The following is a 15379-nucleotide window of genomic DNA, read 5'->3' as shown; positions in this document are numbered from 1 at the left end:
TGTTGCAGTTCATTCGTTCCATGCCTAATTTATTGAGTTTTTTTAAATTATAAAATGAAGGTGAATTTTGTCAGATGCTTTTGTTTTGGCGTGTATTTAGATGATCGTATAATTTTATTCTTTGTTTTTAATGTGGTATATCATGTTTATTGATTTACCTATATTGGACCATCCTTGCATCTCAGGGATAAATCCCACTAGGTCATGCATATGACACTTTGAATGTACTGTTGAATTTAGTTTACTAGTAGGTTATTGAGAAATTTTACATCCATGTTCATCAGGGATATTGGCCTGTGATTTTTTTTTTCTTGTAGTGTTCTTGTCTGGCTTTGTTATTAGGGTAAAGCCAGCCTCATAAATTGAGTTTGAAGTATTTTCTTTTCTTTAATATTTTGGAAGAGTTTGGGGAGAATTGGCATTAATTCTCCTTTTAAAGTCTAATAGAATTCATCATGAAGCTGTCTGGTTCTGGACCTTTCTCTGTTGGGAAGTTTTGTTTACTGATTTGATCTCTTTACTAGTTATAGTAAAGAGATTATATATATTATATATAGTATTATATATATTATATATACTAAAGAGATTTGTATATATACAAAATCTGTTACGATTTCGTATTTCATCATCATTCAGTTTTAGTAAGTTTTAAGTTTCTAGAAATTTATGTTATGCAGTTTGTTAGCATATAATTATTATAGTAGTCTCATAATTTTTTGTGTCTCTGAAGTATCATTTATAATGGCTCCTCTTTATAATTTTATTTATTCGAGTTGTCACTCTTTTTTTTTTCTTACTATTCTAAGTGAACTAAAATAGATACTAATATACTCTTGGTTCATGCTACTGGGGTCACAGTTCTGCCCCTCTTTTCCTCCCCCACCACATTTGTTTCAGGAAGACAGACAGACTGGGGTTCAGATTCTTAAAACCAGGGAGATACTATTCCTGATATTTTAGACATTTCAACACTATTTTTACTTTCGGGAAAAGAACAACAAAAGACAAAAGCCTTTAGCACCAAAATACACAAAGTGTGGTCTATGGTCCAGAAGAATCAGCATCACCTGGCAGCTTGCTAGTTGTTTTAGTACCTTTTCTATTGCTTGTAAGAGAATACTCAAAACTGCATAATTTTAATGAAAAAAAAAATCATTTCTTATGAAGGCTGAGAAATCCAAGGTCAAGATGCCACATCTGGTGAGGCCTCCATGCTTGTAGTGACTCTCTGCAGAGTTACAAGGCTGCAGAGGGCATAACATGATGAGGGGACTGAGCATGCTAGCTGAGGTCTCTCTTCCTTTTTTCATAAAGCCACCAGTCCCATTCCTATGCTAGTCCATTAATTTATTAATTTATTAATCCACTAATCTGTGAATGGGTTAATCCATTCGAAAGGGCAGAGCCCTCATGACCCAATCATCTTTTAAAAGCCCTGCCTCTCAGTACTGCTGCATTAATGATTAAGTTTTAACATGAAACTTGGAGGGGACAAACATTCAAACCGCAGCCAAAATGAAGACCCTTCATCTACAAACTAAAGCTGTGTAATCAGTATCTACATTTTAGTAAGATCTCTAAATGATTTTTGTATACCTTAACATTTGAGAAATGGGAATGCTAACGGTCACCTGATTACTCTGAGTATCAAAGCTTTACAATTTTTTGCTTGTAGCAATTCTGAGTTATAGTACCCTATTTAGGGTTGCTAATGTACTTCTCTACCAAGGAAATAGGGACTTTTTTTCTTATTTATCATTTTGCATTGCCCCCTACTAGAATTTATAAAACTTTGGTGCACGTTAGCATATGAGGAGATTCATTTATTTATTTTTAAAGAATAGTTGGTCCCTTCCCCTACAGTCTGAAGCTACTGGATTAGGGTTAGGGCATCCATATGTTTAACACACTCCCTATTCAACTAAGTGTTAAAACTTGATAAGCCTAACTTCATTTGAAGAGTACATAAACATGTATAATTAAATATTTATGAACCACACCAGTTTTAATGATTAAATAACATGGCAATAATATGCATTTAGTGTCCTTTTGTATCTTCTACTTTAATGATTGTCAATTTAAATTATAATAACATTAGGGAATTAACTTTACCCAAGAAATCTGAATGAATTACATATACATAGAAATACTGAGATTTTTTGGTAGAGGAACTTAATAATTTTGAGGCTTTGGGGAAGGAAGTTGTTGATAATTTCTTAGGACATGTTGTTACCATAAAACAGCACATCCTGGTGATGACTCATCAAAAATGCCTCTCGGCTGGGCATGGTGGCTCACGCCTATAATCCCAGCACTTTGGGATCATGAGGTCAAGAAATCAAGACCATCCTGGCCAAGATGGTGAAACCCAGTCTCTACTGAAAATACAAAAGTTAGCTGGGCATGGTGTCGTGTGCCTGTAGTCCCAGCTAATCAGGAGGCTGAGGGAGGAGAATCACTTGAGCCTGGGAGGTAGAGGCTGCAGTGAGCTGAGACAGCGCCACTATAGTCCAGCCTGGTGACAGAGTGAGACTCCTTCTCAAAAAAAATTAAAAAGTCTCTTTTTGGTCCTTTATAACTCTTTATGCAGAGGGGCTGGCCTAATTTGGAAATTGATAGTAATGGACTGATTTTTTTCATTTATATATAAAATAAATTATACAGATATAACACATCTGGTTGAATTGCCTTAGATGAGTTCATATATCCGAACACTGACTTTGCAAACATAGCCTGTTTCTGTTACCCAGGAAGTTTACTTGTGCCACTTTCAGGCAAAGGTTTCCTGGTTTCTAACACCATAGATTAGTTTTGCCTGTTTTGGGGCTTCCCACAACTAGAAACATGCTGTATGTATTCTTTTGTGTCTGGCTTCTTTTATTAAATATAATGTATTTTAAATTTATTCATGTTGTTTCCTGTAACAGTTCATGATTTTTTGACTGCTGGTTAGTATTTCTTTTTTTAAATTATTAAATTATTATTTTTTATCCCAGAACTTAAACAACAGAATGTACAGTTTTGTTACATAGGTATACACATGCCAGGGTGGTTTGCTGCACTCATCAATGTGTCACCTACATTGGGAATTTCTCCTAATGTTATCCCTAGGCCCCCACCCCCCGACAGGCCCCAGTGTGTGATGTTCCCCTCCCTGTGTCCATGTGTTCTCATTGTTCAACTCCCACTTATGAGTGAGAACATGTGGTGTTTGGTTTTCTGTTCTTGGAATAGTTTGCCGAGAATGATGATTCCCAGCTTCATCCATGTCCCTGCAAAGGACGTGAACTCATCCTTTTTTATGACTGCATAGTATTCTATGGTGTATATGTGCCACATTTTCTTAATCCAGTCTATCATTGATGGACATTTGGGTTGGTTCCGAGTCTTTGCTATTGTGAATAGTGCCACAATAAACATACGTGTGCATATATCCCTATATTAGAATGATTTATAATCCTTTGGGTATATACCCAGTAATGGGATTGCTGGGTCAAATGATATTTCTAGTTCTAGATCCTTGAGGAATCACCACACTGTCTTCCCCAGTGGTTGAACTAATTTACACTCCCACCAACAGTGTAAAAGCATTCCTATTTCTCCTAATCCTCTCCAGCATCTGTTGTTTCCTGACTTTTTAATGATCATCATTCTAACTGGCATGAGATGGTATCTCATTGTGGTTTTGATTTGCATTTCTCTAATGATCAGTGATGATGAGCTTTTTTCATATGCTTGTTGGCTGCATAAATGTCTTCTTTTGAGAAATGTCTGTTCTAATCCTTTGCCCACTTTTTGATGGGGTTGTTTTTTCTTGTAAATTTGTTTAAGTTCTTTGTGGATTCTGGATATTAGCTCTTTGTCAGTTGCATAGATAGATTGCAACATTTTTCTCCCATTCTCATGGTAGTTTATTTTGCTATGCAGAAGCTCTTTAGTTTAATTCGATCCTATTTGTCAATTTTAGCGTTTGTTGTCATTGCTTTTGGTATTTTAGACATGAAGTCTTTGCCCATGCCTATGTCCTGAATGGTATTGCCTAGGTTTTCTTCTAGGATTTTTATGGTTTAAGGTCTTTTGTTTAAGTCTTTAATCTATCTTGAGTTGATTTTTGTATAAGGTGTAAGGAAGGGGTCCAGTTTCACTTTTCTGCTTATGGCTAGCTAGTTTTCCCAATACCATTTATTAAATAGGGAATCTTTTCCCCATTGCTTGTTTGTGTCAGGTTTGTCAAAGATAAGATGTTTGTAGATGTGTGGTTTTATTTCCAAGGCCTCCATTGGTCTATATATCTGTTTTGGTACCAGTACCATGCTGGTTCAGTTACTGTAGCCTTGTAGTATAGTTTGAAGTCAGGTAGCATGATGCCTCCAGCTTTGTTCTTTTTGCTTAGGATTGTCTTGGTTATGCGGGCTCTTTTTTGGTTCTATATGAATTTTAAAGTAGATTTTTCCAATTCTGTGAAGAAAAGCAATGGGCAGTATGGCCATTTTCACGATATTGATTCTTCCTTTCCATAAGCATGGACTGTTTTTCCACTTGTTTGTGTCCTCTCTTACTTCCTTGAGCAGTGGTTTGTAGTACTTCTTAAAGAGGTCCTTCCCTTGTAAGTTGTATTCCTAGGTATTTTATTCTCTTTGTAGCAATAGTAAATGGGAGTTCACTCTTGATTTGGCTCTCTGGTAGTTTTTTTTTTTTTTTTGAGATGGAGTCTTGCCCTGGAGTGCAGTGGGGTGATCTCAGCTCACTGCAACCTCTGCTTCCCTGGTTCAGGCATCTCTCCTGCCTTAGCCTCCTCAGTAGCTGAGACTACAGGTAACTGCCACCACAACCAACTATTTGTTGTTTTTTTGGTATTTTAATTAGAGAGAGGTTTCACCATGTTGTTCAGGCTGGTCTAGAACTCCTGACCTTGTGATCTGCCCACCTCCACCTCCCAGAGTGCTAGGATTATTGACTGTCTGTTTGTCTGTTATTGGTGTATAGGAATGCTTGTGCTTTTTGCATATTGATTTTGTATCCTGAGAGTTTGCTGAAGTGCTTACCGGCTTAAGAAGATTTTGAGCTGAGATGATGGGGTTTTCTAAATATACAGTCTTGTCATCTGCAAACTGAGACAATTTGACTTCCTCTCTTCCTATTTGAATACCCATTATTTCTTTCTCTTGCCTGACTGCCATGGCCAGAACTTACAATACTATGTTGAATAGGAATGGTGAGAGAGGACATCCTTGTCTCGTGCTGGTTTTCAAAGGGAATGCTTCCAGTTTTTGCCCATTCAGTATGATATTGGCTGTCTGTGGGTTTGTCATAAATAGCTCTTATTATTTTGAGATATGTTCCATCGATACCTAGCTTATGGAGAGTTTTTAGCATGAAGGGGTGTTGAATTTTGTTGAAGGCCTTTTCTGCACCTATTGAGATAATCATGTGGTTTTTGACATTGGTGCTGTTTATGTGATGAATTACATTTATTGATTTGCATATGTTGAACCAGCCTTGCATCCCAGGGATGAACCTGACTTGATTGTGGTGGATAAAGTTTTTGATGTGCTACCGGATTCGATTTGCCAGTATTTTATTGAGGATTTTTGCATTGATGTTCATCAGGGATATTTGTCTGCAATTTTCTTTTTTTGTTGTGTCTCTGCCAGGTTTTGATATCAGGATGATGCTGGCCTCATAAAATGAGCTAGGGAGGATTCCCTCTTTTTCTATTGATTGGAATAGTTTCAGAAGGAATGGTACCAGCTCCTCTTTGTACCTCTGGTAGAATTCGGCTGTGAATCCGTCTGGTCCTGGATTTTTTTTGTTGGTAGGCTATTAATTACTACCTCAATTTCAGAACTTGTTATTGGTCTATTCAGGGATTTGACTTTTTCCTGATTTAGATGTGGGAGGGTGTATGTGTCCAGGAATTTATCCATTTATTCTAGTTTTCTAGTTTATTTGCATAGACATGTTTATAGTATTATTTGATGGTAGTTTGTATTTCTGTGGGATCCCCTATATCATTTTTTATTGTGTCTATTTGATTCTTCTCTCTTTTCTTCTTTATTAGTCTTCATAGCAGTCTATCTATTTTGTTGATCTTTTCAGAAAACCAGCTCCTGGATTTGATGATTTTTTGAAGGGTTTTCGTGTTTCTATCTCTTTCAGTTCTGCTCTGATCTTAGTTATTTCTTGTCTTCTGCTAGCTTTTGAATTTGTTTCTTTGTAGTGTCGATTGTCTTTACAATTTGGTATGTTTTTGCAGTGGCTGCTACTAGTTTTTCCTGGCCATGTTTAGCGCTTCCTTCGGGAGCTCTTGTAAGGCAGGCCTGGTGGTGAGATAAAATTTCTCAACATTTGCTTGTCTCTAGAGGATTTTATTTCTTCTTAGCTTATGAAGCTTAGGTTAACTGGATATGAAATTCTGGGTTGAAAATTCTTTTCTTTAAGAATGTAGAATATTGGCCCCCACTCTCTTCTGGCTTGTAGGGTTTCTGCTGAGAGATCTGCTATTAGTCTGATGGGCTTCCATTTATGGGTAACTCAACTTTTCTTTCTGGTGCCCTTAACGTTTTTTCCTTCATTTCAACCTTGGTGAATCTGACAATTATGTGTCTTGGGGTTGCTCTTCTCGAGGAGTATCTTTGTGGTGTTCTCTGTATTTCCTGAATTTGAATGTTGGCCTGTCTTTCCAGGTTGGAGAAGTTCTCCTGGAAAATATCCCGAAGAGTGTTTTCCAATTTGGTTCCATTCTCCCCGTCACTTTCAGGTACACCAGTCAAATATAGATTTGATCTTTTCACATAGTCCCATATTTCTTGGAGGCTTTGTTCATTCCTTTTTATTCTTTTTTCTCTAATCTTGTCTTCTCACTTTATTTCATTAAGTTGATCTTCAATCTCTGATATCCTTTCTTCTGCTTGATTGATTCAGCTATTGATACTTGTGTATGCTTCACGAAGTTCTCTTGTTGTGTTTTTCAGCTCCGTCAGGTTATTTGTGTTCTTCTCTAAACTGGTTATTCTAGTTATCAATTCATCTAATCTTTTTTCAAGGTTCTTATCTTCCTTACATTAGGTTAGAACATGGTCCTTTAGCTTGGAGGAGTTTGTTATTACCCACCTTCTGAAGCCTACTTCTGTCAATTCGTCAAACTCATTCTCTGTCCAGTTTTGTTCCCTTGCTAGTGAGGAGTTGTGATCCCTTGGAGGACAAGAGGTGTTCTGGTTTTTGGAATTTTCAACATTTTTGCACTGGTTTCTCCCCATCTCTGTGAATTTATCTACTTTGATGTTGGTGACCTTCAGATGGGGTCCTTGAGTGGACGTGCTATTCCTTTTTGTTTGTTTGTTTTCATTCTAACAGTCAGGCCTGTCTGCTGCAGGTCTGCTGGAGTTTGCTGGAGGTCCATTCCACATCCTGTTTGCCTGGGTATCACCAGTGGAGGCTGCAGAACAGCAAAGATTGCTGCCTGTTCTTTCCCCTTTCCAGGGAAGCTTTGTCCCAGAGGGATACCTGCCAGATGCCAGCCAGAGTTCTCCTGTACGAGATGTCTGTTGGTCCCTACTGGTAGGTATTTCCCAGTCAGGATACATGGGCATCAGAGACCCACTTGAGGAGGCAGTCCGACCCTTAGCAGAGCTCGAACGCTGTGCTGGGAAGTCCACTGGTCTCTTCAGAGCCATCAGGCAGGGACGTTTAAGTCTGCTGAAGCTGTACCCACAGCCGCCCTTCCCCCAGGTGCTCTGTCCAGGGAGATGGGAGTTTTATCTATAAGTTCCTGACTTGGGCTGCTTCCTTATTTTCAGAGATTCCCTGCCCAGAGCTGCTGAGTAGTATTTCATTGTATGAATTATATCACACAACTTGTATATTTATTGTCCTGTTGATAGCACTTGGGTTATTTTTAGTTTGGAATTATTATGAATAAAACTACTGTAAACATTGCTAAAGTCTTTTGCTATGGACACACAATTTCATTTCTCTAGGCTACACACCTAGCAGAAAAATCACTGGCCATAGTTTATAAGAAACTTTACCTAACAGTTCTCTAAAGTGATTACATCCATTTTCAATCTCGCCAACAATGTATGAATTCCAATTTCTTCACATATACTTGTAAACATTTGATATTATCAGTCTTTTAATTTTAGCTATTTTTGTAGGTATGAAATCATATTGGCCAGGCGCAGTGGCTCACGCCTGTAATCTCAGCACTTTGAGAGGCCAAGGCGGGCGGATCATGAGGTCAGGAGATCAAGACCATCCTGGCCAACATGGGAAAACCCCGTCTCTACTAAAAATACAAAAAATTAGCTGGGCGTGGTGGCGGACGCCCAAAGTCCTAGCTACTCGGGAGGCTGAGGCAGGAGAACAGCATGAATCCGGGAGGTGGAGCTTGCAATGAGCTGAGATCGCACCACTGCACTAGCCTGGGTGACAGAGCAAGACTCCGTCTCAAGAAAAAAAAAAAAAAAATCATATCATATCTTACTGTTGTTTTACTGTGCATTTCCCTGATGACTAGTGATGATGAGTACTATTTCATGTGCTTATTGGCCATTTCTGTATCTTCTTTTGTAATGTGTCTGTTCAAGACCTTTTACTCATTTAAAAAATTGTGTTGTTTTTCTTTTTATTATCTATGTTTTCTGATATGAGTCATTTGTCAGAAATATTTTAATGCGAACATTGGCTTGCATTCTTTTTTTTTTTTTTTTTTTTTGAGACGGGGTCTCGCTCTGTCACCCAGGCTGGAGTGCAGTGGCCAGATCTCAGCTCACTGCAAGCTCCGCCTCCCGGGTTCACGCCATTCTCCTGCCTCAGCCTCCCGAGTAGCTGGGACTACAGGCGCCCGCCACCTCGCCCGGCTAGTTTTTTGTATTTTTTAGTAGAGACGGGGTTTCACCGGGTTCGCCAGGATGGTCTCGATCTCCTGACCTTGTGATCCGCCCGTCTCGGCCTCCCAAAGTGCTGGGATTACAGGCTTGAGCCACCGCGCCCGGCCGCTTGCATTCTTAAATGGTGTCTTTTAAGGAATGGAAATGTTTCATTTTGATTAAATCTGATGTACTTATTTTAAAACTGCTAGTGGTTTTTGTGTCTTAAGAAATATTCACCTTAATCTTAAAGTTGTGAAGATATTCTGTTATGTTTTTTCTTTGAAGACTTATAGTTTTAGCTTGTACATTTAGATCTATGTTCCATTTAATTTTCTTATGTGAAATGAGGTAGGAGTCCAGGTTCATTTTATTCCATGTGTTTTTTCACTTGATTCAGCAATGTTTGTTGAAAAGACTTTCCTTTCCTATCCAACTACTTTGACATTTTTGTTGACAATCAATCAGTTGACCATGTAAGTGTGGGTCTGTTACCAAAACTCATTTGTGTTCTGTTCTATGCCTATCTTTATGTCAATATAGTACCATACTTTCTTGATTTCTGTAGCAAGTTGCTATGGTTTGAATGTTTGCCGCCTCTGAAACTCATGTTGAAACTTCATCTCCAGTGTAAAGGTACTAGGAGGTGTGTCCTTTAAGAGGTGATTGGGTCATGAAGGTTCTGTTGTCATGGATAGATACATCCTTTTCACGGGTTAGTTGATTAATGGGTTACCATGGGAGTGGGTTAGTTATCAGGAAAGTAGTTCTGTTATAAAAAGCCAAGTAGGTTCTCTCTCCTGAGGCCCCTCACCATGTGGTACCCTGTACCACACAGAGACTCTGCAGAAAACCCCCACCAGCTGTAAGGCCCTCACCAGATTTCACCCTTAGACCTTGGGCTTTCCAGCCTTCAGAACTGTAAGAAATAAATGTATTTTCTTTATAAATTACTTCATCTTGGGTATTCAGTTATAATAACAGAAAGCAGACTGACATAAGTCAGTATCAGATAATATCAGTTCTCCAACTTTGTTATTAAGAGAGTTCTTTTTCAAGATTGTTCCAATTCAAAATCATTTGCATTTTATTCATGCTTTAGAATATTTGTTAATTTTAAAAATTGGGATTTTGTTGAATCTATAGACCATTTGGGAAGGGTGGAGATGTTAATAATATTGAGTCTTTTAATTCTGAATATGGATCTCTCCATTTATTTGGTTTCTTTAATTTTGCAATGTTTCAGTACAGAGGTCTTTCCATATTTCATTAGCTTTATTTCCACATTTATAATACTTTTGATACTATTGAAAATGGTATTTTTTTCCCAATAAAGAAACCATTAATCTTATGTCTTGTGACCTTGCTAAATTCACTTTGTTCCACTATTGTTTTTGTAGATTCCACTTTCTATGTAGATTATTATGTTTTCCATAAATAATGACAGTTTTATTTTTTCCTTTATAATCTTTGCATGTTTTATTTCTCATTTGTGCACATGGCGGTCACTAGAACTCCTTGTACATTTTTGAATAGAAGTGGTATGAGAATGTATCCTTAGCTACTTACTGATTTGAGAAGGAAAGAATTTAGTATTTTACAACTCAGTGTGATGTTATATGTACATTTTTTTATAGACAGCATTCACATTCATGGGTTAAGTCCTACTCTTAGTTTGCTGAAAGTTTTATCATAAATGAGTGTTAAATTTTGTTAAGAACTTTTGATGCATAAATTGAGATGTTCATGTGATTTTTTTTTCTAGTCTCTTACTTTATATAAGTTGAATTTTGAGTGTTAAAACCATCTTGCATCTCTCTAATAAATCCCACATGGTCATGATATTTTAAAATATATTGTTATATTTAATTAGCTAATATTTTGTCATAGATTTTTAAATCCTTGTTCATAAAGAATAATGGAAAATTTACTTATATGTTAAATCAATGGACTATAATTTTTTGTAATATCTTTGTCTAGGTTTTTTTTTTTTTTTTTTTTTTTTGACTAGGGTTGTGTTGGCCTCATAATAAAAATTGGGGGGAGTTCACTTCTTCTTTATTTTCATTTAATTCCACTGAAACAAATAGTTTTATTTTATTTTTTTCCCTTGACTGTTTTGTAGAAATTGTTGGAAGAAATTACTGTTGAAGCTATCTGGACCAGGAGTTTTCTTTGTGGGAATGTTTTTGATTAATAATTTAACTTCTTTATTAAATAATTGGACCAATTTCAATAAATAGTGTTTTTCAAAGACTTTGTTCATTTTGCCTGTCCAGTTACCCTTTTAATGTTTGTAGGATCTAAAGTGGTGCTTTCTATTTGAATACTGACTCAGGAAATTATTTATGTTTTCTCTGTTTTTTCTTGGTTATAATTACTAAGGCATAGCAGTATATTTATTTGTCCAAATAATTAACTTTTTAATTATTTATTTTTTAAATTGTCTTTCAAATGTATATTTCATAGTTTTTTTTACTTTTTGGGTTTAATTTATTGTACTATTTCTAGCTTCTTAAGGTGGAAGCTTAGATATTGGTTTCATTTTTGTTTAATATATGCTTTTAAAGCTAAAATTTCTCTCTAAGTGCTGCTTTAGCTGTATCAAAAAATATTTGATTTAAAAAATTGTTGAGTTTGAAATATTTAAAAACTTCTTTGGCTTTTAAAAACTCACGGATTATTTAGAAGTATGTTGCTTAATTTCAAAGTATTTTAGGACTTTCACTTCTGAAAGTCTGTAGGACAACTACAGATCCTATAGATAACAGAAAGATGATGAGTGGAGAGGTGAAATAGCCAAAGTCCTCGATGAAAAATACTATTTATTGAAACTCATCCAGTTATCTACTAATAAGTTACATTGTTAATAAAAGCTTTTCAACAAAGAAAACTTCATATCCAGATGCCCTTTGGTCAAGGAACACAATCAGTATGGTTTCAATTTTTTGAAATCTGAGACTTGTTTTCTCTCCAGCATATTGTCTTTTTGGTGACTGTTTCATATGCATTACAAAATGGTATGTTTTCTTCTGTTGTTAGTTGGAGTGTTTTGTAAATATTAACTAGGTGAAGTTGGTTAATAATAGTGTTGTCCAAACCTTCTGTTCCACTAATTTTTTCTGGTCTAATTAAATAATACTGAGTGCTAGATATTAAAACCTCATTATTTTTAATGTGTCTCTGCTTATTTTTTTTTTTCATTTTTTTGTTTCATATATTTAGAAGCTTTAATATTAGATGTCCACACATTTAGGATTTTTATCTCTTTCTGATTGAGTGCTCAGTTTATTACCAGAAAATTTCTGTCTAAAATTCTTACTGCTGTCCCTCTGTAGGTAATGTATCATTTTTCCTCTGGCCAGTTTTAGGAATTTTTTTTTTTTTGAGATGGAGTCTTGCCCAGTCGCCTTGGCTGGAGTGCAGTGGCCCGATCTCGGCTCACTGCAAGCTCCGCCTCCCGGGTTCACGCCATTCTCCTGCCTCAGCCTCCCGAGTAGCTGGGACTATAGGCGCCCGCCACCACGCTCGGCTCATTTGTTTTGTAATTTTAGTAGAGACGGGGTTTCACCTTGTTAGCCAGAATGGTCTTGATATCCTGACCTCGTGATCCACCCGCCTCAGCCTCCCAAAGTGCTGGTATTACAGGCGTGAGCCACCGCGCCCAGCCCAGTTTTAGGAATTTTATATTTTATTTTGATTTCAGTTGATTGTACATGATGTATGCAGGTATGATTAACTTTGTGTCTCACTTGGGGTTTGCTGAAGTTCTTTGATCTGAGAATTGGCGGCTTTCATTAATTGGGAAATTTTTTGGCCATGTCTTTTCAAATATTTCTTCATTCTCTCCTTTTTCATGAGAAAAATTTACTTATATGCTAAATCAAGATCACTTGATATTGTTCCATAAGTTCTAGATGCTCTATTCCTTTTATCATGTTTTTATGCCTTGGGGTTTCATTTTTTGTTAATTTCTATTCACTTATCTTCAAGTTTACTTATCTTTTCCTCCAATGGATGCAGGTAAACCCATTGTATAAACCATTTTCTGATGTATATTTAATTCCTAGAATTTTTCTTTGTATCTTTATGTATAGTTTTCATCTTCCTTCTGAAATTTTCCACATCTTTGTACATGTTTTCCGTCTTATTTACTAGATTCTTTAACGTATTTATCATTGCCATTTTACAAACACTTTTTGCTACTTCTGATATTTAGGATTTAGGTAATCTTTGGATCTGCTTATGCTGTTTTTCTCCTGATCAGGTATAAAAATTTCTTGCTTCTTTTCAAGTCATGGCCACCGTTTTATATTTGAGAAAGTCTGTGGCTACCTGGATAGGAAGAGGGGCAGACTCTCTCTAGGCTGTTCTATACTGTTTCCAACTTTCTATGTACTACTTATCTACTCTGTGTATTTAGTTAAGGCTCACCAGAAGAAACTGCTGAATGAAGGAATGCTTGTTTTGTGGCAGAAACTCCTCAGATTTCCAATCTGTTACACCAGCTTTGAGTGATTTTTTACATGCTATGGCAAATTCCTTCTCATCAGTATTCCCTTTCTGCCAGAGATTAAAGCAGTTGTGAATCACTTCTATATGATGAAAGGTTAATAACTTCTGGAATTTAGTTCTTTTGGGTTTCTTTAAATTATTTCATTTCTGCTGGGCTTAAAAAGCATATGAATTTGTACTTTATCTGGTATGTACTCGCTGTGAATGACAGTCTCTTGCAACTTTCTGCATTCTAACCAGAAATGAAGTTCTAGGACTTATTTTAGATGGTGTATGAAAACTATGAAACTGAGTGTTTATGAATTAAATAAGAGAGGTCTTAATGTTTACAATTATATCTTATTTTAAAAATTAAATTCTATCAGCTGTATCTTAGAAATATTTTCACTAAATACTCTTTGAGTGTCCCTTAAATGCAAGCCCATATTTAAAAGAAAAATGTTTGCTAATATTCAGATAGTAAAAAGAATGAGACAAGGTTCTACAGGCTATGCCCAAAGGATAAATTCTAGTAAATATTTTGCAAAAAGCTCAAATTTTAGAAAATGTGTATAAGACAATTATGAATTAAGATTTATCATGCTCTTCAGCCGCTATTCATTGTCCTCCTGCAATAATATATTTAAAATTTAGCTATTTTAAACAGATTTAAGTTAATTCTAATAGTCACAAAATTAACTGTATTTCAACTGGGTCTTGTAATTTCAAAATGTAAATGTATAATGGCCAGATGTTGACTTTAATTAATATATTTAACTTGCCTTTTTTTTTCTCCCTAGGAATCCTAAAACCAAAATTTTAGAACGAAAACAGAAACATGGCTCACTATATTGCATTTCTCTGCACGGTTTTGGTGCTGCTTCTTCAGAATTCTGTGTTAGCTGAAGATGGGGAAGTAAGATCAAGTAAGAACTATCAGCATTGTCCTTTTTTGTTATCAACAAATTAATCTGGAAATTAAACTAGGGGAGTTCAAGTAATGGTTTTAAGGGTCTCATTCTTACTGTTTTTGATTCTGTAACTCCCTAAAATAAATGAATTGCTATGTTACTCATTAACTGAGAAGAAAAGCTTCCCTCAGAGATAATTTTGAGAGGGCTCTATGGCAATAGTTTATTCAACTAACACATCAAGCTTTGGAACAAACAGTCTGGTATTGAGTCCATGTTCAGCCACTTTTGAGCTGCATAATAGGAAGATAAAGAAAGCCTTGTAGATTGGTTATCAGGACTGAATGAGATAATGCATGTTAATGGTTTAGCACAGTACATCTCAATGAATGTTGTTATTGCTTGTAAGAAAGCTTGCATATAGAGATAAAGAGCTATATTAATTATAGTTCTGTTACCCAAACTATCATTTAGAGATAGCATACTTTTTAAAAAAAAAGTTTGCTTATATTCACATTTTAAAACTCATAAACATTCTACTTTAAATTAACTATGGTCTCTATAAAAGTTAAATGAGATGGTTTGATAATTTGATTCAACTTGGCTTAAAATTTATTAATACAATGATATTTAAAGCTTGCTTAACACTTTTATAGTTTAATTCATGCAATCACTCTATAATGTGTATACCCTTTCCTTTTTTTTTTTTTTTCTTGGGTGGGAAAAGGGATTTTAAAAAGTTAAGGGGCGTACCTAGTAAAATACAGCTTGTGAGGGCAGTAAGTAGTATTCGAACCATGTTTTCGCTCTTCAATCACCTTCCTTTTCTATAATGTCATTCATCTCTCTAAGGAAGAGGTTCTCAGGACGGATATTATGTCTAGGGCTTATTAATGGCATTATTTGCTTGTGTGCCCATGCTCTTGACTAACTTTGCAGTTATGAAATACATGTTCTGTGGCTCTGTGACAGGGAGAAGGGTAGGAAGGGCCAAGAATAACCCTCTAAGAGTGAATCAGGTGGCACACAAACACTAGCAGCTTCAGACAACAATGAGTCTCAGTATTTAGGAAGGGCCAACATTGAAAAGCTCTGCCAACAAAC

The 15379-nt window shown here is 36.1% G+C and overlaps 1 protein-coding gene across 4 annotated transcripts in view; it reads left to right on the top strand.

The window, feature by feature from the left end:
- The window catches only part of COL21A1 (collagen type XXI alpha 1 chain), a 209595-nt gene that overhangs the window by 63140 nt on the left and 131076 nt on the right, over positions 1-15379 (top strand). For 3 of the 4 annotated variants that reach the window (XM_031667144.1, XM_031667141.1, XM_031667145.1), the window contains exon 2: positions 14165-14290. In XM_031667144.1, coding sequence (XP_031523004.1) covers positions 14203-14290 — 88 coding nt within the window. In that variant the 5' untranslated portion in view covers positions 14165-14202. Of the gene's footprint in view, positions 1-8950; positions 9792-14164; positions 14291-15379 lie in introns of those variants that run through there. The other variant, XM_031667142.1, reaches the window with a different exon arrangement.

The sequence above is a fragment of the Papio anubis genome, chromosome 6 (genome assembly GCF_008728515.1).
Source record: "Papio anubis isolate 15944 chromosome 6, Panubis1.0, whole genome shotgun sequence".
NCBI lineage: Eukaryota > Metazoa > Chordata > Mammalia > Primates > Cercopithecidae > Papio > Papio anubis.
The sequence above is the reverse complement of the archived record's forward strand: the minus strand, read 5'-3'. Positions and strand labels throughout refer to the sequence as shown.